The following is a 25772-nucleotide window of genomic DNA, read 5'->3' on the forward strand; positions in this document are numbered from 1 at the left end:
GCTTTATGGAGCTAATAATAGTAGAGAGTATTGTCATGTTCGTGACAAAATGATCTATCTTTTTTTGGAGTACGGTGGTTCCTCATCTACATCTTCAAGCGCCATATCTCTTCATTCTCTTGATACAAGAAATGTTAATTCCCAAGCATCCCAACCACAAGTCAAGGCTGTCAAGCGGACTTCCGCAACGATGAAGGTAAAATTATATGTTTATGTTGTGATTTATGTGTTATTGTTAGTAACTTAGAATATAATATATATACTTTTAACTCCTTAGTAAATTATGTTCACGTTATCTTTTTTATTGTAGGCGTTTATTAATTCTGGCGGGAATGCTCATGCAAATAAGAGTCAATTAGAAGTTTATTTCGATGAACCCAGACTGATAATTGCTGAGGGTGGAGATTTTGACATTCTTTCCTATTGGAAAGGAAATGAATGTCGTTATCCTATTGTAGCTGCAATGGCTCGTGATATTTTGAGCATTCCTATTTCCACGGTTGCTTCAGAATCTACATTTAGTGTTGGTGGACGTGTAATTGATCAATATAGGAGTTTGCTCAAACCTGATATTGTTGAGGCACTGATATGCACTCGGGATTGGTTATTTGAAGAGGAAGGTAATATTTGTTATTTGTATATTTATTTTTTTTCATTAACTTATATTATTATTTTTTATTACACTAATTCCTCTTATCTTTTGATGTAGAATTGACAAAAATGAATGTTGAAGAGCTTGAAGAAGATATTTTGACTTTGAATCTCAATTCCAATGATGTTTTGGTTCCAAGTTCATCAGGAACAGCTTCTATTAATATTCCTTGACATTTGCTTATATGTGGATGCGTTTTCTTTAATTATGGGTTTTGTTTTGCCCTTACGAACTGAAACTGAATTATGTAACTTATGTCTTGCCCTTAGTAGTTAATAGTTGTAAAAATTTTAGTTATGTTTAGTTAACTTAAGTTTAACTTGAGAGGAATGGCTTATCATTTTTCTTTTTGTATTCCTCTTAAATTTTAACAGAATATAGATAATTAAATATTAAATATTTGATAAAGAAGCTTAAATATGGTTGATGAACTTGATGGGGATATAACCGATTATTAACTCAGAATTGGCCCCCCTAGTTGGTAGATTCACTACCTAATATTAGTAAAAGAAAATGCAATTAAGTAGAGTAGGTTTCAAATTTTTTTCATTTTTTGGTAGTTGGTCACTTTCACAAGGCATGCAGAAATTTGGTAAGATAAATAAATATGACAACTTATGCGTTATATTTTGTATAAACCATATACTACAATTCTCGTAATATTCTAATACTATGGGTTGCTTAAAAAAATTGATTAATTTGTTGGACAATTGAAGTAATGGAAATAATGTTGATTTAATTTGCACTTACCAAGAGCCAATGTAATTGTCAAAAATTACTGCAATTTAACCAACAAGATGAATTTACTGCAATTAAATATGCTAACTATTTAATATTGTTATATTGTTATATACTAACTATTAATAACTTAATATGTTAATTTAACATACTAAATATTGTTATCAAAGTATTATAATTAATATGTAATACTATATATATTATACTATGTTTACTATTTACTAATATATTATACTATGTTTCAATGAGTGATCACAGCAGAATTCAAGCCCAAGTTTATGAACAACCTCTATGCATTTATTAATAACATAAATATATAATATGTAAGTATATAAGGCATATTATAAAATATATTACATAACTATAGTTTATAAGTAACAAATTAATAATATGTTATTAGATATAACTACAAAGTATAAACAATGGTATATGTATAATGTGAACAAATAGTAAGTCTAATATATTCTATATAACTAAGTAACTATAATATAAGTATAATATATAACTATTGTTAACCATGTGTGATGTGATATATGTGTTTATATATATATGCTAACTATTTAATTTAATATTGTTATATTGTTATATACTAACTATTAATAACTTAATATGTTAATTTAACATACTAAATATTGTTATCAAAGTATTATAATTAATATGTAATACTATATATATTATACTATGTTTACTATTTACTAATATATTATACTATGTTTCAATGAGTGATCACAGCAGAATTCAAGCCCAAGTTTATGAACAACCTCTATGCATTTATTAATAACATAAATATATAATATGTAAGTATATAAGGCATATTATAAAATATATTACATAACTATAGTTTATAAGTAACAAATTAATAATATGTTATTAGATATAACTACAAAGTATAAACAATGGTATATGTATAATGTGAACAAATAGTAAGTCTAATATATTCTATATAACTAAGTAACTATAATATAAGTATAATATATAACTATTGTTAACCATGTGTGATGTGATATATGTGTTTATATATATATGCTAACTATTTAATTTAATATTGTTATATTGTTATATACTAACTATTAATAACTTAATATGTTAATTTAACATACTAAATATTGTTATTAAAGTATTATAATTAATATGTAATACTATATATATTATACTATGTTTACTATTTACTAATATATTATACTATGTTTCAATGAGTGATCACAGCAGAATTCAAGCCCAAGTTTATGAACAACTTCTATGCGTTTATTAATAACATAAATATATAATATGTAAGTATATAAGGCATATTATAAAATATATTACATAACTATAGTTTATAAGTAACAAATTAATAATATGTTATTATATATAACTACAAAGTATAAACAATGGTATATGTATAATGTGAACAAATAGTAAGTCTAATATATTCTATATAACTAAGTAATTATAATATAAGTATAATATATAACTATTGTTAACCATGTGTGATGTGATATATGTGTTTATATATATATGCTAACTATTTAATTTAATATTGTTATATTGTTATATACTAACTATTAATAACTTAATATGTTAATTTAACATACTAAATATTGTTATTAAAGTATTATAATTAATATGTAATACTATATATATTATACTATGTTTACTATTTACTAATATATTATACTATGTTTCAATGAGTGATCACAGCAGAATTCAAGCCCAAGTTTATGAACAACCTCTATGCGTTTATTAATAACATAAATATATAATATGTAAGTATATAAGGCATATTATAAAATATATTACATAACTATAGTTTATAAGTAACAAATTAATAATATGTTATTATATATAACTACAAAGTATAAACAATGGTATATGTATAATGTGAACAAATAGTAAGTCTAATATATTCTATATAACTAAGTAACTATAATATAAGTATAATATATACTAACTATTAATAACTTAATATGTTAATTTAACATACTAAATATTGTTATCAAAGTATTATAATTAATATGTAATACTATATATATTATACTATGTTTACTATTTACAAATTTACTAACATCCTCTCATATTTGTAGAATATAATCAATATATAGATAAACCGAAATAGATAAAATATTTGTAGAATTACTATAATATATATTATATAGGACCCTAAGTAACAAAGTGTAAAATTGTAAATAATAAAAACATATTATTAGGAATTCAAGTGGTTTTTCATTTTTCTTAAATTTTCGATACATTAGTTAATTTAGTTCTAATCTATTCGGTTTAATACTTTAATTTTGCTTAAGTTAAATATTAGGAATTCTCGTGTCGGGTCGTGTCGGGTAAACGGGTGACACGGTTAATAGTCGGGTTAGTCGGGTCGTGTTCGGGTCACCCGATTATTAATCGGGTCGAGTTCGGGTCGCGTGTCACAACCCGATTAATAATCGGGTCGGGTTCGGGTTGACACGTTAAAATAGTCGGGTCAGTCGGGTTGACCCGAACCCGACCCGAATGCACGATTTGCCAACCCTGGTTAAGGTTAGGATTTATGGCTATATATAGTACGTATACTTAGGATTATGGTTTATAGCTATATATAGTATATGCACTTAGGGTTAGGGTTTAGTTTTAATTTATAGTTTACGGTTTAGTTTTAGAGCTTAGGGTTTAGCTATATGTACAATACATACACTTAGGGCTGCATAGGTTTGTATTTTTGTTTACGTGGTTAAATTATATAAATATATATATATAATTATAATATAATTTTTTTTATTAAATACAAATGCTACAATGGGCGACGTGTATTTTAAATACACGTCGCCCATTGGGGACGTGGCATAATACCACGTCCCTGATTGGACACGTGTACTTGGTACACGTGTCCAATTGTTTGGCCAGGACAGCTGCGCGGGAGTTCTCCCGCGCGCCACCTGGCCGGATACTGCGAATTATATATATATAAATTATTTAAAATTAAAATAATATATTATTTTATAAATATATATATATATATATATATATATTTGAAATGGGTAGCTTCCATTTGAGTTTTCTCTCTCTCTCTCTCTCTCTCTCTCTCTCTCTCTCCCTCTCTCTCACAGCCGCACCGGCCAGCTCCCTGACCATCGCGCGTCCGCCCTTCCCGCCGGTGACACGCCCTCTCTCCAGCTCTCTCTGCTCGGTTTTCTCTCTCTTTCTCTCTCTCTCTACCTTTCTCTCTGTATCTCTCTCTCCCTCTCTATCTCTCTCTACCTGTCTAAACTCCGGCCAGCCACCACTTAGGGTAAGCTTTCAGTACCCTCTCTGGCCATTTTTTTTTCTCTCTCTCTCTCTCTACCTCTCTCTCTCTCTTTCTCTCTTTGTGTATCTCTCCCTATCTCTCTCTGTATCTCTATATGTCTCTCTCTCTATCGCTCGCTCTTTCCCTATCTCTCTCTGCCTCTCTCTCTGTATCTCTATGTCTCTCTCTCTTTGTAATGTAACGTTTGTTTTTGTTTTTAATTTTTTCTGTTAGTATTAATTTTTTCCTCCCAAAAAATGCAGGTACAAAAAATACAAGAACCATATATTACACCACAGAGTACAGGATTGTGAGTAATTTCCAAATTTTGTTTCCTTAATTTTTTGGCTACAATAAATTTCATACATTTTACTGTATTTGTTTATATATTTTTCCTAATTGTTTATCATTTCAGTATTACTATATATTGTTGGGTTTGTATATATATTGTTGTGTCATTTTTTTGGTTTTGTTGTGGTTGGTTATTATGCATGGGAAATATGCATGCGTACAGTTTTATGTTTTTTGGTGATATATTTTACCATTTACAAATTTGTGTTGTTATTATCATTTTTGGCAATTATCATATTTTGGTTTTTGGGAATTCTAAAAAACTGAAATATGAAAAAATGACTCATAAAAATGGTCTTCATATACAAAATCACTTTTTAAAAATAAAATTATGGAATTGTTTAAAATAAAATTGAAACAAGTATATCGTACTATTTCAACATTTTTGGCTATAGAGAGAAAAATAAAATTGAAGGAATCATTTTTGGTTATTTCTTACAAAAACTATTTAGAACAAACTCCATATCATTTTATAATAAAATGACCGTATCCGACAATTTCAACCAAAATTAAAATCAATAATTAATGAAAAAAAACCCTTTAAAAAAAAACAAAAACCTTAACCCTAAACCCCTAAAAAAAAACAAACACCCTAACCTTAAACCCTCTTAAAATTGATTGATTTTATTACGCAAAATTGGTTATTTAATTCCCAAGGAATTCAAAGCATTCACTGTACCCGTAGTTAACAATGAATCAAGGAATTTTGCAGAACAAAAACCTTTTTCTAAGAATAAATCATGCAATCAATTAAAAAGATATTACATTAAAAACCATAAAAGAGTTGAAAAATAAATACTACAATCTTATTAAAAGTTTCACCCTTAGCCTCAGCTAGAAATTTAGCTAGACATGATTATGTAAATAAATTTCATCGTTAAAATCATAAACATCGTGCTAGCAAAATACAATAACTGAGAAGAAAATAAAAATAAATCTTGAACCGTCGTCGCTGTCTTCTTTGATCTTGAGCTGAACGTCTTCTTCTTTTTTTCTGCAATTTTTTCGGCCCTCTTGTTTGTTGCCGTGTTGCTTCTCTTATAGATATTAGAGTTATTCTTCTTTTGGGATTCGTACTACTATAAGAATCTCAGTCTTCTCTTTGTTCCATGTCTCTCTCTTACACTTGAAATAAAACTCCGCTTCTTTTTATAAGAGCCAAAGACACATTTTTCTTCTTGGTTTTGTCATGTAGTAGTATTAGAATGTTTATCCAATTCGTAGGTCTAGCAGTTTGGTTTCACCTCTTCTTGTTTTACACATTGGACTCTATCTTGGGCATAGAATATACTTATTCTTTTGACCCACATCTTGGCTTTTACTTTTCGATTTCTTTTGTAATTCCTGCATAACACAATTTCTTGCATTAATATATCATTTAATCTTAATATTAATATTTGAACAACATTCCACAATTAAATATAAAATGCAAGAATTAAATTATAATAAAGTATGATAATACTTATTTTAATAAGAAAAATAAGCACTTTTAAGCTATTATCACACTCTCCAACCAACCTATTGCTAGTCCCTAGCAATTCAAGCGACTTCAAACAAACTAAAACAGACTCAAGAAAAGAATTATTTTTTTCTTCTTTTTTTTTTTTTTTTAAATGTAGAGAAAAAAAAAATTAAAATAAAAGTTCTAACTACACCACTTTCGCTGGCATTCTCGATTGCATTTAGCAAATGCAACAAGCCTTTAAACCCCTAGGTGTCCCTAGTGGACGAGTTATAGTCTCGTGAGGGCTTACCAGAAGCGATACCCACAAACGCTATATTATTTCCAACCACCTGCTCAGTCTTGACTTCAAATTTAATAAATGCCAAACTATGTTATCTGTGAGAGTGGAGTAGCACAAAATATAATTCTTATTCATTAACAAGCTTAGAAGCACAAACTTCATTTTCACAAGTTTAGGACATCCAAAATAGGTCACATCACCTATAATTGGCTACTGAAACGCCACAAGTCCTCTTTTGGTGTAGAGTGAACTATCACACAATCATGGGGCTTCAAAGTAATTCCTATATACATGATTCAATACCCCAAAATTCATTGGAATCTCCATTAGATGAAACAACCAAGGCAGAAATTAAACTACTTTTTCTATTTTCTTTTTCTTTTTCTTTTTCTTTCTCTCTCTCTCTCTCTCTCTCTCTCTCTCTCTCTTTACCATGTGTGGATTGTGCAATGCTTAGCTCCTTTAAGTTTTCTAATTGACCCATGTATCGAGCTTTAAACCAATGATTCCCAAGCCTGAGGACTTTATTTGGTTTCACAATTCATACCCCACGACTATATGCTAGTGTGCTTGTGCTAAGTTCAAAGTGAAACGAGTGAAGTATTCAATAGCTAAAAATAAGCAGCAAAATTCAAATTTCCTAGTCCTGTAATCATGTATTCGTGAATTTAAGCTTGCCAATGAACTTCGAATCAAAATTAAGGTTCCACAACACTATCAAAAATGACTTACTCAGGTATTCAAGTTCAACATAACCGTTAAAGAAGTCAAGACATCATTGCAATTTTTTTTTTTTTTTTTTCAATCACTGTCAACTCCTCCCCCCAACCTAAAACTTATATTGTCATCAATGTAACAAAAGGAAGCAAAAAGTATGGGTTAAGAAGAGTACCCTAAACACAACCCAAACTAACATTACTACTACAATTGCCAATCACATTTAGGTGTTTGGCAAATCCTGATAAACGGGATCCACCAGATTAAAAGACTCATTCTTAAGCTTACAATCTTCAAAAAATGGTTTCAAATATTTTTCTTTAAAAGCATTGCCATTTTTTGATTTTTCAATTTTCGGTGCTATGAAATTAGATGGATGAGTTTTAATGGGACTATACAAGTCCTCAAAACATGGGTTCCTTCCATTAGTGTCCATCATTGGATTAGCATCCAAAATATCATTAGCCATGTCCAATTCTATATCATCACTATTGGGATTCAGTAAACATGCATCTATTGGTTCAGAAATCATAGAATGAGCAAATTTACTTTCCGCCAAATTTTGGATCATGTATACCTCAACAATTTCCTCATCATCATCAATGGCAGGTTGCTTATAAATGTTAAAGATGTTCAACTCAACGGTCATATTTCCAAATGTGAGCTTCATGATTCCATTCCTGCAATTAATCAAAGCATTAGAAGTAGCTAAAAATGGTCGTCCTAAAATGACAGGAACGTCAATGCTAGATGGTGTAAAAGGCTTTGTATCTAAAACAATGAAATCCACTAGAAAGTAAAATTTATCCACTTGAACTAAAACATCTTCTACTATCCCTCTCGGTATAACAACAGATCGGTCGGCAAGTTGCAAAACAACTTTGGTGGGTTTTAATTCACCAAGACCTAACTGCTCATAAAATGAGTATGGTAGTAAATTGACACCAGATCCTAAATCAATCAATGCTTTATCAATCTTAGAATCACCAATGATGCATGGGATAGTGGGTGATCCAGGGTCTTTATGCATGAAAGGGATTTTCTGCTGAATTATCGAACTTACCTGCTCTGTTAAAAATGCATTCTTTTGCACAAAAAGCTTACAGTGCAAAGATCTTTCAGAAATTTTGCATATGATGGAATTTGTTTGATGGCATCTAACAAAGGGATATTTATCTTTACCTGTTTGAACACTTCCAAGACATCTTGATTTGTTGTCCCCATTTTAGGTGCAAGCAACCTTTGGGGGAATGGGGCAATAGGCTTATACACTTTTTCCTCAACATCCTCAACCTTACTAGACATGTCATCATCCTTGGTTTCTAAATTTTTCTTGGGTTCTGAAACCTTTGTTGGGATTTCTTTGTTAACCTCCTTTCCACTCCTAAGGATAGTGACAGACTTAGCATGTTTCACTTGAGTATTTTGGACTTCATTTACCCCATACCGTGGGTTAGGTTTAGGTTGAGATGGAAACTTTCCTTTTTCTTGAATGCTCATAAATGAGGTGATCTTGGTGAGAGTGATTTTTATGTCATCGATGGCTTGTGATGTTCGATTATTGAATGTGTCTTGCCCTTGCATAAATGTTTGCAACGTATCCTCAAGAGTCCTCTTATGTGGGGGACGATAAAGAACAAAGTTAGAGGGCTCTTGAGGTGGTGGTGGTGCATTATTCTCCTGTCTCCAACTAAAATTGGGGTGATCCCTCCACCCCGAATTGTATGTCTCAGAGTATGGAGAATTAAAAGGCTTTTTGTAAGTGTTTATGGCATTTGCTTGTTCATGCAATACTTCTTTAAAAGCTGGAATAGTTGGACACTCACGTGTTGTGTGTCCACTGACTTCACAAATGCTATACACTTCTTCTTTTTGCACAGATTTGATTTCATTATCTTTCCTTAATTCCATGGTTTCAACTTTTCTGGCCAAACTTGAAATTTTAGCATATAAGTCATCCCCTTCCCTAAGGTAATACATACCCCCACTAAATGTAGTGGTAGGAGGCTTGGTCTTACTAAAACTTTCAGGGGCAGTGGTGTCCCAAGATTGAGCATTTTCAGCTAGGTGGTCAAAGTATTCCCAAGCCTCATTGGGGTCTTTGTTTAAAAATTCACCATTGCACATCATTTCAACAAATTGGTGCATTTCGGGCATCAAACCCTCATAGAAAAAATTAATGGTGCGCCAAATTTCATAGCCATGATGTGGGCAAGAATTTAACAAATCTTTAAAACGTTCCCAACATTGATAAAATGTCTCATTTTCCTTTTGAACAAAATTCATGATTTGTCTTTTAAGAGCATTTGTCCTATGAATAGGAAAAAACTTTTTGAAAAATTCAGTTTGCATCTCTTGCTATGTGCCTATTGTCCTAGGTTTCAAAGCATTAAGCCAAGTCTTAGCTTTCAAAGCATTAAGCCAAGTCTTAGCTTTATGTTTTAGAGAGAAAGGAAACAATTTAAGCCTAACTAATTCTTCACTACAAGTTTGGTCATGAAAAGTGAAACATACTTCCTCAAATTCTTTTACGTGCAAATAAGGATTTTCAGACTCAATACCATGGAATTTAGGAAGTAATGGAATCGTATCTGGTTTGAAATTAAAATTATTACCTTGGTGAGGAAAAATAATGCATGAAGGGGTACTGCTGTGAGGGGGTTGCAAATATTCACTCAATGACCGCATTGGTGGATCATTATGATTCAAATTCTCATTCTCCCCATGATTACTACCATCATCAGCCATCGTGCCAAGTGTCTGAGAATGTACTGAAGACTCAAACAAATTTTCTAAACACACTTCAAACTCTATTTTTATCAAACGACTACTCTGATCACGATACCAAGCATTCATACACCAACAAACACACAATAAAATAAATAAAAAAAGAAAAAAGAAAAAGAAAATTAAAGATGGAACGAGTTTACCGGATATGTGACGAATCGAAAATCGAAGCAAACTTCGTTAAAACAGTCTGGTGCTCTTTATCAATGCCGAAATCCCCGGCAACGGCGCCAAAAACTTGTTGACAACTTAAGTGTGCGAACCCAAGTGCAGGTTGTCGTGAAGTAGTAATTCTTGGAAGTCAAGTGTCGAGCCACAGGGATTTGGGAAACAAAGAACACTAAAAAAATAAAATTAAGAAAAATTTATGATAGATGATTTAGTTGAATGATGCAAATAAAATATATAATGAAAATAACAATTAAAAGGGTTCGCTAAGGCATTGAGGTTTTACTTTTAACAAAATTATAATATTTATTTTGCAACTCATGTGATAATCGAAGAATAGATCAGTGAATACCAAGAGAAAATATCATCGAAAGATTAATCTTAAAATTGATTGATTTTATTACGCAAAATTGGTTATTTGATTCGCAGGGAATTCAAAGCATTCACTATACCCGTAGGCCGTAGTTAACAATGAATTAATGAATTTTGTAGAACAAAAACCTTTTTCTAAGAATAAATCATGCAATCAATTAAAAAGATATTACATTAAAAACCATAAAATAGTTGAAAAATAAATACTACAATCTTATTAAAAGTTTCACCCTTAGCCTCAGCTAGAAATTTAGCTAGACATGATTATGTAAATAAATTTCATCATTAAAATCATAAACATCGTGCTAGCAAAATAAAATAACTAAGAAGAAAATAAAAATAAATCTTGAACCGTCGTCGCTGTCTTCTTTGATCTTGAGCTGAACGTCTTCTTCTTTTTTTCTGCAATTTTTCGGCCCTCTTGTTTGTTGCCGTGTTGCTTCTCTTATAAAGATAAGAGTCATTCTTCTTTTGGGATTCGTACTATTATAAGAATCTCAGTCTTCTCTTTGTTCCATGTCTCTCTATTACATTTGAAATAAAACTCCGCTTCTTTTTATAAGAGCCAAAGACACATTTTTCTTCTTGGTTTTGTCATGTAGTAGTATTAGAATGTTTATCCAATTCGTGGGTCTAGCAGTTTGGTTTCACCTCTTCTTATTTTACACATTGGACTCTATCTTGGGCATATGATATACTTCTTCTTTTTACCCACATCTTGGCTTTTACTCTTTGATTTCTTTTCTAATTCCTACATAACACAATTTCTTGCATTAATATATCATTTAATCTTAATATTAATATTTGAACAATATTCCACAATTAAATATAAAATGCAAGAATTAAATTATAATAAAGTATGATAATACTTATTTTAATAGGAAAAATAAGCACTTTTAAGCTATTATCAGTGTGGCTTCTCTATCTTTTGTACCAACCTACTAAATGCTGAGACTATCTCTATCAAAACTCTTACTATTACCGTCACATTGTTTCAAACTACTTAAAGATGCTCTGTCGTGTTGTTGTTTGTAAGTTGCATTCCGATACGGTATTTGATTATTTGATACCTTTTGTTCTCTGTATACTTCAATATAGGAAATTGCTTAGGATACTGCACCTTTTATTTCAATTTCCTTATTAACTGATGTGCCAATTTATAATTGGTGAAATAATTAAGAGTGTATGGTTGGCAAGTCATTCACTAACAAATTAAATTTACAAGACAACTTGTATAGATTTTTTGGAAAAAGCTGTAGTACCCTCGTAGCACTCTTCAGTTTCTGGTTATCAAAATGCCCTCTTAAATGTTTGTTCATTCTAGCATGCTAATCAGGTCTAAACTGACGGAAAACCCAACTGATAGCAGATGATTAAAAGTTCTAAGTCTTATTTCTGGAACATCCTCGAAAAGTTATCTGGTAACTGAGACCTCACCGACTCATGGGTATAAGTTGAACTATGCACTTTCTTCAATGTTTCTTCGTTATAGTGCACTATATTAGCCTAGAAAAAAAATCACAACATAATAATGTCAGAAATACTTCAAAGAGAAGTTACTTAAGAGAGCTCTCCAAAAAAAAAAAAAATCATTTTTTAAAAGTAGGTGCTAAGGGGGCATCTGGTAGACAAAAAGTAAACAAGAGTCAATTTAGTCTTTACAAAAATAGCAAAACAATCAATAATCAAGCAACAAAAGATGAGGCAATGGAATAGGTGCAGCCAGCCGTGTCTAAAGAGTTAGCCATTTTATCCCAGTCATTTGAAAAATCCATCCTTACCAATAAATATGCTTATAAGAGCTTAAGATTCATAACACAAAACAGGTGATTGTGACATAGGACATTCAATCAGATAATTGAAAATATATCTATGGAGGCATGTATTCATCTCAGGGATTCGTATTTCATAACCATTTAGTGATTTGTCACTTGTGTACTTCTCTATGGTATTTTATTTTTGGTTCTCGAAATTAAAGAGTTATGGTTTAACATAATAGACTGATATGTATAGCAGTAAAGGCAGCAGAGTAGTTTCTCTTCTTTTCCTTTTTTTTTTTTTTTTTTTTTTTTTTTTTTTTTTTAATTCTCTTTTTTGTTATAGGTGGAAGTGGCAATATATATTTGAACAAGTGAGTGAACAATAGTAAGGTTGCATTAAATGTTGAGGTGGTGATGGAATATTTTGTAAAGACTGCTTTTGAATCACGAAGTGAATTAATGTTTAAGAAACAGCGGCTGCTTTGAATGAGGTCTGACTATCTCCTCCTTGGATTCTATGGGCGTTGGTTCTCCATAAATCTAATTGGCTTCAAGTTTTAGTGAGTGAATGAGAGAGAGAATGGCTTTCAATAAGACCCACCTCACTACATTTTTCATTTTCACGAGCTCTATTTCACATGTTTTCCTGCCATTCTTAACCTGATCCCCGGGACTCCCTTCACCTTTTCCCCCTTCCCTCTCTCTCTCTCTCTCTCTCTCTCTCTCTCTCTCTCTCTCTCTCTCTCTCTCTCTCATGTCTAAATCATGATGTTATTGCATATCATGATGATGATGACGACATTACATAGTCATGATTAACTGATCAACTTATCTTAAGCCAAATCTTGCTTCTGATTCGTGCTTTTTTTTTTTTTTTTTTTTTTTTTTTTTTGCATTTCTCCATGTTCTTATATATATATATATTTGGACTTCGGCTAAATATTATTGAAACCATGTTTTGAAACTGATGCCTTTCCAATAATCGATCTTATTGTGATCTTAAATAATTAAGAGTTAGTGCATGCCACCTAGCTTCCTTGTCAAAAACTAGGCGGGAAGCGATAGCCACATAAATGTTACTTCCTATGCAATGCCTTCACAATTCACTGACCCTTATGAGACTTTAATTTACTTTATCACATTCCTATACCACTATCTTTTGTCTTGGATTTGATCTTTGTTCTTTTTATTCTTTATGGCCAACAAATAATTCCAAAGTTGTACATTGTTGTGAATGGATCGGTAGGGGTCGTATTCCACCATGTAGATCAAGCAATAAGCTAAGCTTCATCTCTGTACAATGAAGACTTGAAAGCATCAGCTGATGAGCTTGTCGATGACTTAAAGGTCCCTCTTTGTTGCCTATATTACTTTGTTGAATATATATAGTGTTATGCTGATGTGGGTTGATGCCAAAATGTAGCTTTGTTTTGTAACGGCCGGAACGTGAGGTGGTAGTTTATATTATTTTGTTGAATACAGTGTTCTGTTGATGTGCGTCTTAACAGAACAAATATTGAAGCTCCTCAACAGGCTAGAACTCGAGCATAGAAGCCTGTATGCGTTGATCCAACTATAGACACGCCAAAGGGACAAATATAGTTAGTGCATGTGAAAATTAGAAAATATGGTGAAGAGTGAGGTCATGGATCCAATCCAATATGAGTGCGTGAGTAATGTTTACTCATCCCCCCCAAAAAAGAAGTTTGGAGACTCGTGTTTTCCCCCCACTTTTTGGGTGAAACATGAATTCAATCCTGTATGAGGGTATGCAGAATGTTTAGCCATCCAAAAACAAAAAAGTTTGAATATCCTCTTTTGGATGAATCGTGTGCGTTACTTTTACTGATGGAGGCTGCTTGGTCTACCATAGTTGGTCCACCTCACCTTTTTTTTTTTTTTTGTGCGTCAAAATTTGATTAATTTTTCACGTGATTGATGCTTTGCAGCATTGCGCTTCAATTTCTCACCCAAAGTCAGGACATCGGGGAGTGGGTTTTGGAAGTAGGAGATGCCTGCTGGTTAGGGCATCATCGTCTCCGGACTCATCAGGGTCGAGTGCTCCAATTGCTCTGCTTCAGCTGGAGTCTCCGATAGGGCAGTTTCTGTCAGAGATCCTAATAAGCCACCCACATCTTGTGCCTGCTGCTGTTGAGCAGCAGCTTGAACAGCTCCAAACTGATCGTGATGCTGAGAAAAAGAAGGAAGAGCCTTCTGCTTCTGGGACTGACTTAGTTCTATCCAGGTTGGTTTAACATTTCACAAACAACTAGTAGTCAATTGCATACGAATTTTGGTATTGCTTACTTTTCGAGTTCTTAAAATACAAATTGCCCATGTTAATTGTACAAAGTGTAGATTAGTTAAAAATTTTAATTTCTTGCGTATTTTTTTACATTGTTATTAGTAAGATTGTCCCTAGATTGATCATTAAACACAGGACAGAAATAAAACAGGGGAAGTTTTAACATTCTTTTTGTCTCCATTAATTTCTTTGAGAACTGAACAATGAATTGTAATTTTGAAGAGAAATATTGATTGTGTTAATGGTGTTTTGAAATTGTCAGGAGATTCGCTGAGGTTAAGGCTAATGAAAGGAAAAAGGCTTTGGAAGAAATCTTATATGCATTGGTGGTGCAGAAATTCATGCATGCTAATGTTTCTTTGATACCTGCCATAGCCCCCTCTTCCTCAGATACTTCTGGCTGAGTTGATATATGGCCAAGCGAAGATGAGAAGCTTGAGGAGCTTCACTCTCCTGAAGCCTATGAGATGATCCAGAACCACCTAGCTCTGATTCTGGGGAACCGTGCAAGTGATTCAACCTCTGTTGCGCAGATAAGCAAACTCAGGGTTGGGCAAGTCTATGCAGCATCTGTGATGTATGAATATTTCCTCAAGCGTGTTGACCAGAGGTTTCAGCTTGAGAAGACAATGAAAATCCTTTCAAATGCGTCGGATGAGAAAGAGAGTAATATTCAGCCTGCTGTGGGGGGAGACACAAGACCCAGTGGTGAGGAGGTCTCTTTCCGGGCTGCATCATCCCATCCTGAAGTCTCTTCCTGGGCCGGTGGCATCAGTCCTGGGGGGTTTGGTCATGGGTTAAAGGCTTCTCGCCTGAGAACTTACGTAATGTCTTTGGATGGGGAGATGCTTCAGAGATATGCCACAATAAGATCCAAGGAGGCTGTTAGCATCATTGAGAAGCATACAGAGGCATTGTTTGGAAGACCTGAAATTGTTATAACATCTGATGGGACGGTGGATTCTTCTAAGGATGAACTAATCAAGATTAGCTTTGGTGGTTTGAAGAGACTTGTCTTGGAGGCAGTGACTTTTGGTTCTTTTCTCTGGGATGTTGAGAGCATGAGGTTGGCGAGGTTGCTCTGGATGGTGTGGTGGAGGATATTGTTGTAGGAGAGGTCTCTGTTCATAGGGAGCTGAAGGGTTGTATCCCTCAGGAAGGCGAAATACCTGAATGTAGGGAGATGAATTGTCGTCTTCCTCCGGAAAAACGTGATGGTTCCTTGGTGTTGAATGAAGAAGACAGGGAGGCTCGTTCTCCTGTTGTTATGCAGGGTAGTACCTTGAAGGTTGATCAGGTGGAAAATGTAAATGCTTCGCTTCATATGCGGAAGGATGAAAAGGGGGGGAAGGATGTTGAGGCAGGAAGGATTCAGGATTGGAGGCAGCTTTTTAAAACTGATAAGTCTTTAGGCTCTTTGCAGTATTTTGAACCTAAACGTTAGAATGGGCGGATTATTGTTCAGCCGCCTAAGGAAGCTATTGAAGAGGGGATTTCGAAATGGTCTTCTTCTTTGATTGGTCAGTTTCTTGATAATCCTCTTCCATTTTATGTGGTTAAGAGAACTGTGGAAAATATTTGGGCGGCATTTGGGATTGTGGAGGTGTTCTTGCTGGAGAATGGTCTCTACTTATTTCGATTTGCCAATGAAAGTATCAGAGACGCAGTGATGGAGGAGAAGTTGTGGCACATTGCTAATAAACCGTTAATCCTTCGTCGATGGGCTCCAGGTATGCAATTGCTTAAGCTGTCTTTAGCCTCTGTCCCTATTTGGATTAAGTTGCATAATCTTCCTATGGAATTCTGGAATTCTACCTGTTTGAGCATATTGCTAGTGGAATAGGTAAGCCTATTTGTGCTGACTCGGTGACTATGGAGCAACTTAGGCTTGGTTTTGCTAGAGTTCTAGTGGAAGTGGATGTTAATGCTTTTTTCCCTAAAGAAATTGAACTCATAGGAGTTGATGGTGAGATAAATAAGGTGGGGATTGAGTATCCATGGCTGCCCATAAAATGTAAGAAGTGTCTTACTTTTGGGCATGCAACACATACTTGTACTAAAATTGAGAAGGCAGTGTGGCGTCTTAAGGAACCAGTTCATCCTGTTCCTGTCCCACAGGTTCAACCTAGCATTGGTAGAGATACTTCTTCAGGTCCTCCTGCAGGTGATACTTGGAAGGTGGTGAGTAGATCCAAGAAAACACCTAAATCTCGTGCACCTATTGCTGATAATAGTAACCACTGGTCCAATTCTTTTCAGTTGTTGGCTCGAGTTGATGGTAGGACTTTTGATAATAGTGAGATAAGAAAGTCCAATGAGGCTCTTCAATTGTTGCTTGATGCAGAAATAGATCCTAGTTCATCCTGTTCAGTTGACAAAGGGAAGGGGAAATTGGAGGAAGAAGAGGAGAGGTTGATGAGAGGTTTTTCGCCTCATTCATGAACATTTTAGTTTGGAATGTGAGGGGCTTGAACCACCCCTCCAAACAAAGAGAGGTTCAGAGTATTATAAGGCAAAAGAAGATTAATTTGGCCTGTTTGATTGAGACCAAATTTAAAGAGGAGAAAGCAGATGTTATTGGTTCTTCTATGCTTCCAGGTTGGAGGTTTTGTTTTAACTATGATCAGCACTATTTGGGTCGTATTTGGGTGTGTTGGAAAAAGGAGGATTTTAATGTTTCTGTACGTGGATTCAAGGTACCATTTTGTTTTGAATTGAGTATTGTTCACTTATATCCCTGGCAAAGCAAATCGTTAGTGGACGCACAACTGACCTTAACTTGTTCGAGTGTAATTCTGGTGATGGGTACCAGGTAATTTGGAGCTAATTGTTCTGTACATAACAAAAGTTGTTGGACTTCAGGATTGTGCAGCTATAGACAGTCTTCTATGTGAAATGTACTTGATGTTTGTGCCTCATTGTTTTATTCTTATAGGCACTGAAAAAAGTGAGTTGTTATGTTGTTAGGATACACGTGGATTGGTTCTCTTTCTTATCTGTTTTTATAGCAAACTGATAAGAGAAACTGGGGCAAACTGCAGTGAAAGCACAAATTGATAAGGGATGAGTTAGTTATTACCAAGGGAATTCATTTATTAAAGATTAAGAGACGTCATATTCTGAATATATCTTCTACATGGTGGAGTAGAACTCCTTGGATAGATCGAAATTATGCAGAACTTTGCCAAATATGTCATAGAATACAATCTTTGCTTCACCCTGCTTAAGTTCAACGGACAAAAAGCCCTGCCCATCGTAGTAAAATTTCACTGGGTCTTTGTTTAATTTGCCGATGTTACCTTTCCATGCCTTTGAACCACCTCCGCTGGTTAAAAATTGGATGTTGCTGCATTAAAATCAAGTTCCATCACTGATCCTGATAAAAAGACTTTTAGGTCCCCTCTTACATATAAATGCTTGGTTGATTGTGTATACCTGCTTGTGCTTGTCAAGTGTTCCAAGCAATGGTCATGCCCATTTATGTACATATCAACGCTGTGGTCCTGGATGTTATATAGGATTAAATTTGTTTCAGAAGCTTCATCTTCAAAACACATCAATGTTCTTCTCTCTCTCTCACACGTGCAGTCATGTGTGCGTGTGCGCGCAAGTTACCGACACATCAAGAGTATAAGATTTACCTCAAGTATTGGTAGAAGGTGCGTTACAAGCTCCGCGGTGTCTCCGTGATGCCCTATGCTTTTGAGGGTATGATGTCCAACGACAATTTTCCAGTTCGCCGTTGAATCTGTCAACGCCGAATCAAGATCCTGATTTTGAAGCCAATTGAATCTATTAGATTTTTGATATAAAGAAGAAAAATGATTTTGTCTCCTTAAGATAATCTTGTTAGATCACCATTTGAATTACCTTTAAGAGCTTTGTGAGGTATTCTTTCCGGGGAAGTACACCTCTCCAATCATACGTATGGTGCTTCGGCCTCACGAAGTACTTATCAACAAAAGGAGTTGTGTCGACGAAGAAAATCTCCACAATTTCTAAGAATTGCAAGACAAATGAACTTATATATAAAACGTTCATTTTTTTATTTTTTATTTGAAGTAAATTGAAGGTACATCAGAAAGGAAGTTTGGAAAATTGCCTTATTCTTTTACCTGAGTTGACAACAAAGGACCTTTGACAAAGCCATCGGCTATCTACTTTCCCAAGGATTGGGTTCAATTGTGCCACAACATCTCCTCTGTAATCGTGGTTGCCCAAAACTGGAACCAATATGGTTTTTTATTGCTTTGAACATTAGATTGGGAAAGGGACAAAAGGGTCACATGCATGACAGTATGAGTTACATAGGAGTTGGTTTGGGATCAGAATTGGACCCCTTAGAATTGAGACATATATCTTTTGTGTCTTGTTATTGGACACATTCCAATCCCAACTGATCTAGTTTCAACTGAACTAGGCTCGTTGGGATTGTGACAAGTATTCTTTTTGTCCTGTTATGGGACATGTGTTACAATCTCAACGGATTTAGTTTCAACTGAAACTAAACCCATTGGGATTGAGATGTATTCTCAGTGTCCTGTTATGGGATATATATTACAATCTCAACAGATCTAGTTTCAACTGAAACTGGACCTGTTGGGATTGTGACATGTATTCCTTTTGTCATGTTATGAGACATGTGTCTAATTTCAACGGATCTAGTTTCAACTAAAACTAGACTCATTGGAATTGAGACATGTATTCTTCGTGTCTTGTTATGGGGACACATATTACAATCCCAACAGGTCTACTTTCAACTAAAACTGGACCCATTGGGCCTGTGACTTGTATTCTTATGAAACATGTCCCAATCCCAACAGGTCAACTAATACTCGGCCCGTTGGAATTCTATCATGTATTCCTTATGTCTTGTTATGGGACTCATATTTTAATCTCAACGGGCAAAATTTCAACTAAAACTGGATCTAAGCCGAATCCTATCAATGCATGCATGTGTATGTGAAGTCAGGAAATTTACCGCTGTACCATTGCTTCTGCAGGCTCTTGGCGGAGTAGATTTTGGTGAATGACTCCTCAAAAACAGGGTCATTTATGCTGGTGAGGCCATCCTCATAGAAATTGTCTCCAGTAGAGACCACAAAATCTATGCCCAACTTCTCCCCGATCCTCCCCATCTACAACATATGCATTCATTAAGAATTCAATATAAATTTGAAAATGTCCCCCCCCCCCCCCCCCCCCCCCCCCCTCTCCAAAACTATCAAAAAATTGCAATGTACTCCTCCGCTCTAAAAATGACAAAAATATTCTTAATAAAATAAAATAAAAAATCTCAAAATTTGTTTTTTTTTTTATTATAATTTTTTTCAAAAAAAAGCTGGTGGGGTCTCCACGTAAGACCGACTGCCATCGTAGGTTGCTTTCGTTGCTTCAATTGGAAGTTTGGAAGGAGTATTGTCTAATTTTTCTTAGAAAAATTGAATACTATAACCCGCTATTAAACAAACCTGATCAGAAACTTTAGATTGATTGTAATGTCCTCTTCTTCCCCAATCTCCGATCACCAAAAAGCTTAGGGAGCCATCGGGTTTAATGGGGTGTTCAAACCGCTGAAGCTCAGCCGATATAGAAAGAAAGCAAACACAGAAAAAAACCATGCAGAGAAGGCTCATGGTGGACATGACATGCAAGCAATTGTACAAGAGAGCTCCGGCAGCAACTCAGATGGAGTACGTACGTAAGAACCCACGAAGAAGAAATGTAATGATCAAAATGGGAATATCTAAACAATATGGGACAATATAATAGCTGGGATAGGGTAATCCTTGGTCTTATATAGGCAAGGGTTACTGCATATCCATTTCCTGGCAACTTCCTTAAAAAAATATGTTACGACAAACACATGAAACGGATCCCCCATCCCCTGTGAGATACATTTGTCTATTTCTACGTTGGTTAAGTATTGGTTAAATATTGATTATTATTATTATTATTATTATTATTTTATCGGATTAAGCTTTTGAGATAAGCACTACAATTTTTGTTTTTTTAACGTGTAGTTAGCTACATGTTTGAGGGTTTGACACGTTGCTAACTGTTAGTGACATGTTTCCCACATTGTTAATCAGGTTGTCGCTAAATAGTATTTAGTAACATGCAAAAATTGGCACCTCACTAATTAGTGACGTGGCAATTTGGGCACATTGCTAATTAGCAAAGTGGTAGCAATGTGCCCAATTTGGCACGTCGCTACTTTTAAGTGACGATTTAACATGCTTTATTGTGTTGATGTATACCATAGGCCGAACCACCTTAATTTTGTGTTTCTCTTCATTGTTGTTAAATCATATAATTGAAGAAAGTGATGAAAACAATAAAAATAGACACAAAATTAAGGTGGTTCGACCTATGGTCTATATCCATAAAGTAAAGCATTTTCTTGACTACATCTTTCTTATTTTTTAACTATACAATAAAATAGCATATTTATAGTTGAATGAGGTCATGCATGAATACAATAATTATATAATCAATATATAACTTACAAAAATTAGGAGATGCATATAATCAATATAATATATGAGAATTATGAGAGTAGTGCATGAGAGTTACAAATGGAATTCAAAACAACTATCGCACGTTATTTTCGTATGTCTTAATAGCTTTATCATAAAAATCAAAAGTTTAAATTAAGAAAAAAAGATGAATTTAATCATTTAATTTATATACTAACAATAATGATCAAAATCACAAATGACACTGTTGAGAGTTTCCAATACAGCAACACAAGCTTTGGTAAAGTCTTTTCTTTTCCTGTGTAAAATAACAAATATCAACAAACGAGCTCATCGGGGTTGCTAGCCGGACCCACTTCGATGCCTAAATAAGTTTCTTTATCAACAAAAATTTCTCTATCTCATACTTTGTAGTTTGAACTTATTTATAGATGTGATTTCAATTGTTGTTACGGATAGGGTGTGAACTGATTTTCTGACTCCGAAATTCCTTCCCAACATATCCAGAATCCATATCTCCAACGTCCAACCCTAATATCTCGAGAGATTTAATACTTTGAAAATATTTATAGGCTTCTATTGAACGTTGCCTCTTGACATACCGAAATCTTAATTAGTTTTTTGAGGTTTATATATTAATGGGCTTACATAAATTCAATAAGCCCATTTAGCTGATCGCTATTCAGAATATTTCCTATCAGACACATAGTATATATATATATAACTTTTAGGCTTAAAAAATACACTTGGTTCTTGCCAAAATTAAATTTGACCTCTCATTAATCATATTTTGGCGTATACGATTTATTTTTTTATATTAGTGGGTCGTCGTATCAGGCAAGCTAAGGGTCACTTTCCTGTCAATTTCGTAGCAACTTCCTATATATGTTAGCTTGCTCCGACCACATGATAAATGGAATAAGAGCACAAATAGCAAATATTCCCTTTTTTATATGTAGGATTTTTTTTTTTAAAAAAAAAGTAACTTGTAGCAGCTTTTTTATTGTTTGTTTTCATAAACATTGAAAATGCTACATTGTTTTTCTTTATTTTAATATAAAATATTTATTTCTTCTCTCGTCACTTTGCCTTTTATATAGAATTGTGTTGAAATTTTGTAAATAATGTGAGGGTAAGTAAGAAATTTGTATTTTGTATAGAAATAATATTTGAATAGTATAAAAAAAGATAAGTCGTAAGAGAAGCTATTGTAAATGGATTAAAATCCTTTCAATTATTGTTCGAATTTAAGAGAATTCAGGTAAGTGATTGTGAGAGACTACTTATATAGGACCCGCTTCACTAAATAAAAATTGGGTTGTCCAACCACTTATCCGGTCAAGTTGGTCTCATAAGTAATTTCTTACTATCACTTAAACAAATAATTATAGAAGATTTTTTTCCATTAAAAATTAAAAAGTAATTTTTGTTGGAAACTGCCCCTAATTAATGGGGCAATTATTTGTTATTTTATTTTTTAAGGAATTAATAGGTCAATATTGGTGGTATATAGGTCTGACTTTGATGTCAGTTTCGTAGCAACTTCGTATGTTAGGACGCCCATGCATGTTTTGGTTTCTTCCTCTAATTAAAGCAAGGAATCTCGAGGATGGAAGCTTGGGGGTAATATATGCAACTTGCAGCTCCATTATATGGGAAGAGGATCTAGCTGTACGATTATAACACGTGTAAATCCTACGTGTATTACAATTAATTTACATATATATATATATATATATATATATATTTCAAATCAATCCTTTTCCGTCCAACTGATCTGTAAGATTTCTGTTTATTCTTCTAATGAAGGCCTAACAAAATTATAATTCCACCTCTAACAAAATAATTACAAAAAAATGCCACGTCAGAAAATGACATAAAAGCCACAAATAAATAAATGTAAATACTGATAATAAAGACGAATTGAATGACCGTGACTCACGGGGTTGTATTGAAATTAAATTATTATCAATATATATTAAAACCATAACCAACACACAGAAATTGTAGGACCTAGCAGGAATCACTAAAGCCAATACCCAAGAGAGGGCCCGGTTGGACCTGGAAAGCATGGCCCAAACCCTCAAACCCGGCGACGCTTTATGTCGATATGATCGAACCCAGGAAATTAGGATCGGATTTCAATCCACTAAAGGAGGTCGATAACCCGATGAACTCGGAGCAATTGCCCAGTTAGCCACTCAGATCTAGGAGCATTCGATTAGGTCAATAACACCGCATATAAGTAGGACGAGAAAATGTGAGGCATGCATCATCATCTTCTTCTCCCTTCACCATCGGTTAAACATTCTATTATTCTCGTATTAACTTAGGCATCGGAGGTGCTTCATCGGCGAGCACCAGTGAAATACTCTAATCACTTTTTCTCCATTGCAGATGGAGCTCCTTCCTAAAAGGCGGCCTGAAGTCACTGTAGTAATCCGAACACCATCAGAAGCTAAAAATATTAATGAAATAGTGGAACTTTGGATAGTTGTAGGTGTACGTACGTCAACATGTCAATTGCGTTTCTTAAGGGTAATTTTATTTTATTTTATTTTATTTTTTTAAATGTATTACACACACATGGATTAAGATCGAGCCTCTCAACTCTCGGATTTGGATTATGTGCTATTAAAAAAAAAAAAAAAATCCAGATTTAACTTTAGTTTCTTTTTCTTTTTTTCTCATAAAGAATTTAAATTAAATCTGGACCGTCGTCCTACCGCACCGAATTACAATTTCAAGTGAAAATAGTTCATATTAGATTAATAGATCTAATAATTAATGTATATATTTTCACGTTATTTAAAATTTTAAATAATGCATTGATCATTATGTACACTATTAATTAAATGCAATGAAATAAATACTCTCAATTTCACTTCAAGCAAAAAAGATCCTATATTTCTTAGAGCATTCACAGCAGCTTCCTTAAGAGCACTAGCAACAGTTACCTTATATTGGTTCCCTTCCCTATATTTATGAAAAATTTCATGAAAAACATAAAAAAACCTACAACAACAGATGCCCTATATATATTTAGACGAAGGGGTTGTGAATGAATAGTAATTCTCTATATATACATGTCTACTATTTATTCCTTATGTATTATTTTCATATAAAAAAAATATATTTAATTGATATAGGGAAGAGAGAAAAAGTAGGAAAGAGAGAAAAATAATAAAATAAGAGTAAAAAAATTATATTTAATTGATATAGGGAAATGTAAGAGCATCCCCAGCAGCTTCCCAACCATTTTTAAATATAGGAAACAAAACTGCTTTTTACTTCCCAATCAAAAAATACTCCACATCAGCTTCCTTTTATTTTTCTCTATATCATTAAATTATTATTATTTTTTTACTTTTACTTTAATTAAAAGTAGGAAAAAGAAGATAAAGTAGGAGAGAGATAATATATTTTTTTACCTTTACTTTAATTAAAAGTAAGAAAGAGAAATAAAGTATGAGAGATCGATATAATATATTTTGTGAATAAACAATTGAATGAAAAGTGAATATTGCTTTTAAAAAAGTACTATTCACTTTCCAGGGAAACAAAAATTTTAGTGAAGCTGCTGTGGAGAGGTTTTTATAACTTTCTTGAAATTTTTTCTAAAACTTAGGGAACAGACCTCTTTAGAGAAGCTGCTGTGAATGCTCTAAATGAACTTATTGTGGGTTTTTTTTTTTTATAGGAAAGTAAAAAGTATTTTTGTTCCCTAAATATAAGAAAAATGGTTGGGAATCTGCTGCTAGTGCTCTAAAGGGGGCTTGTTCTCTAAGTTTTAGGGAAAATTTCAATAAAGTTACAAAAATCTCTCCACAGCAGCTTCCCTAAAATTCAATTGTTTATTTACAAAATATATTATCTCTCTCCTATTTTATTTCTCTTTTATACTTTTAATTAAAGTAAATGTAAAAAATATATTATCTTTCTCATACTTTATCTTCTTTTTCCTACTTTTAAATGAAGTAAAAGTTAAAAAAATAATATTTTAATGATATAGGAAAAAATGAAGGGAAGCTGCTGTTGGATGTTTTTTGATAGAAAAGTAAAAAGTAATTTTATTCCTTATATTTAAGAAAAATTGTTTAGAAGCTTCTAAGAATGTTTTTAGGGCCCGAACAAGTGGGCTCCACAAACAATCCGAACGACCATTGTATTTGTCGGAGATCTGATCCAATTCAAATTAACAGATCTCCTTCTTGCCAAAGGAAAAAATAAAAAATAAAAACAAAGAAAAAAAAAAGAAAAAGAAAAAGAAAGATTTACTTGTGACTCACGGACAACTGTGGCAATTTGCACGCTCCAATGTCAACCCAAAAGGTAAGATTTCCGAAACCGGAAAGAAAAGTAGTAGTAGCTAGAAAGAGCCTTATTTGTGATGTATATATATAGAAAAGATTGAAGAGGATTTTGCTGTGTGTTATTCC

The 25772-nt window shown here is 33.5% G+C and overlaps 1 protein-coding gene, 1 non-coding gene and 1 pseudogene across 2 annotated transcripts; 2 read left to right on the top strand and 1 right to left on the bottom strand.

The window, feature by feature from the left end:
* Nucleotides 1-9659: 9659 nt before the first annotated feature.
* On the top strand, nucleotides 9660-9766 carry LOC133867519 (small nucleolar RNA R71). The gene has a single exon (XR_009900078.1). It is a non-coding gene; the product is annotated as a small nucleolar RNA R71 (small nucleolar RNA).
* A 4631-nt stretch (nucleotides 9767-14397) lies between these two features.
* Nucleotides 14398-17296, top strand: LOC133866277 (uncharacterized; annotated as a pseudogene).
* A 630-nt stretch (nucleotides 17297-17926) lies between these two features.
* On the bottom strand, nucleotides 17927-20630 carry LOC133867093 (purple acid phosphatase 3-like). The gene is made up of 7 exons (XM_062303776.1): nucleotides 20326-20630; nucleotides 19836-19992; nucleotides 18970-19077; nucleotides 18725-18852; nucleotides 18496-18624; nucleotides 18290-18357; nucleotides 17927-18200 (listed from the first exon to the last, which is right to left on the bottom strand). The coding sequence occupies exons 1-7, from the start codon at nucleotides 20497-20499 to the stop codon at nucleotides 17987-17989; spliced, it is 978 nt and encodes a 325-aa protein (XP_062159760.1). The 5' UTR covers nucleotides 20500-20630; the 3' UTR covers nucleotides 17927-17986.
* Nucleotides 20631-25772: the final 5142 nt, after the last annotated feature.

Source organism: Alnus glutinosa, chromosome 4, assembly GCF_958979055.1.
Source record: "Alnus glutinosa chromosome 4, dhAlnGlut1.1, whole genome shotgun sequence".
NCBI lineage: Eukaryota > Viridiplantae > Streptophyta > Magnoliopsida > Fagales > Betulaceae > Alnus > Alnus glutinosa.

Excerpts from the sequence above, each read along its gene's own strand:
- LOC133867093 (XM_062303776.1), bottom strand. The coding sequence starts at position 20,499 with ATGTCCACCATGAGCCTTCTCTGCATGGTTTTTTTCTGTGTTTGCTTT. Across the intron at positions 19,078-19,835 it reads GCAGAAGCAATGGTACAGCG|TTTTGGGCAACCACGATTAC; the intron begins GTAAATTTCCTG and ends TATTGGTTCCAG. Across the intron at positions 18,358-18,495 it reads ACCTTCTACCAATACTTGAG|GACCACAGCGTTGATATGTA; the intron begins GTAAATCTTATA and ends TATAACATCCAG.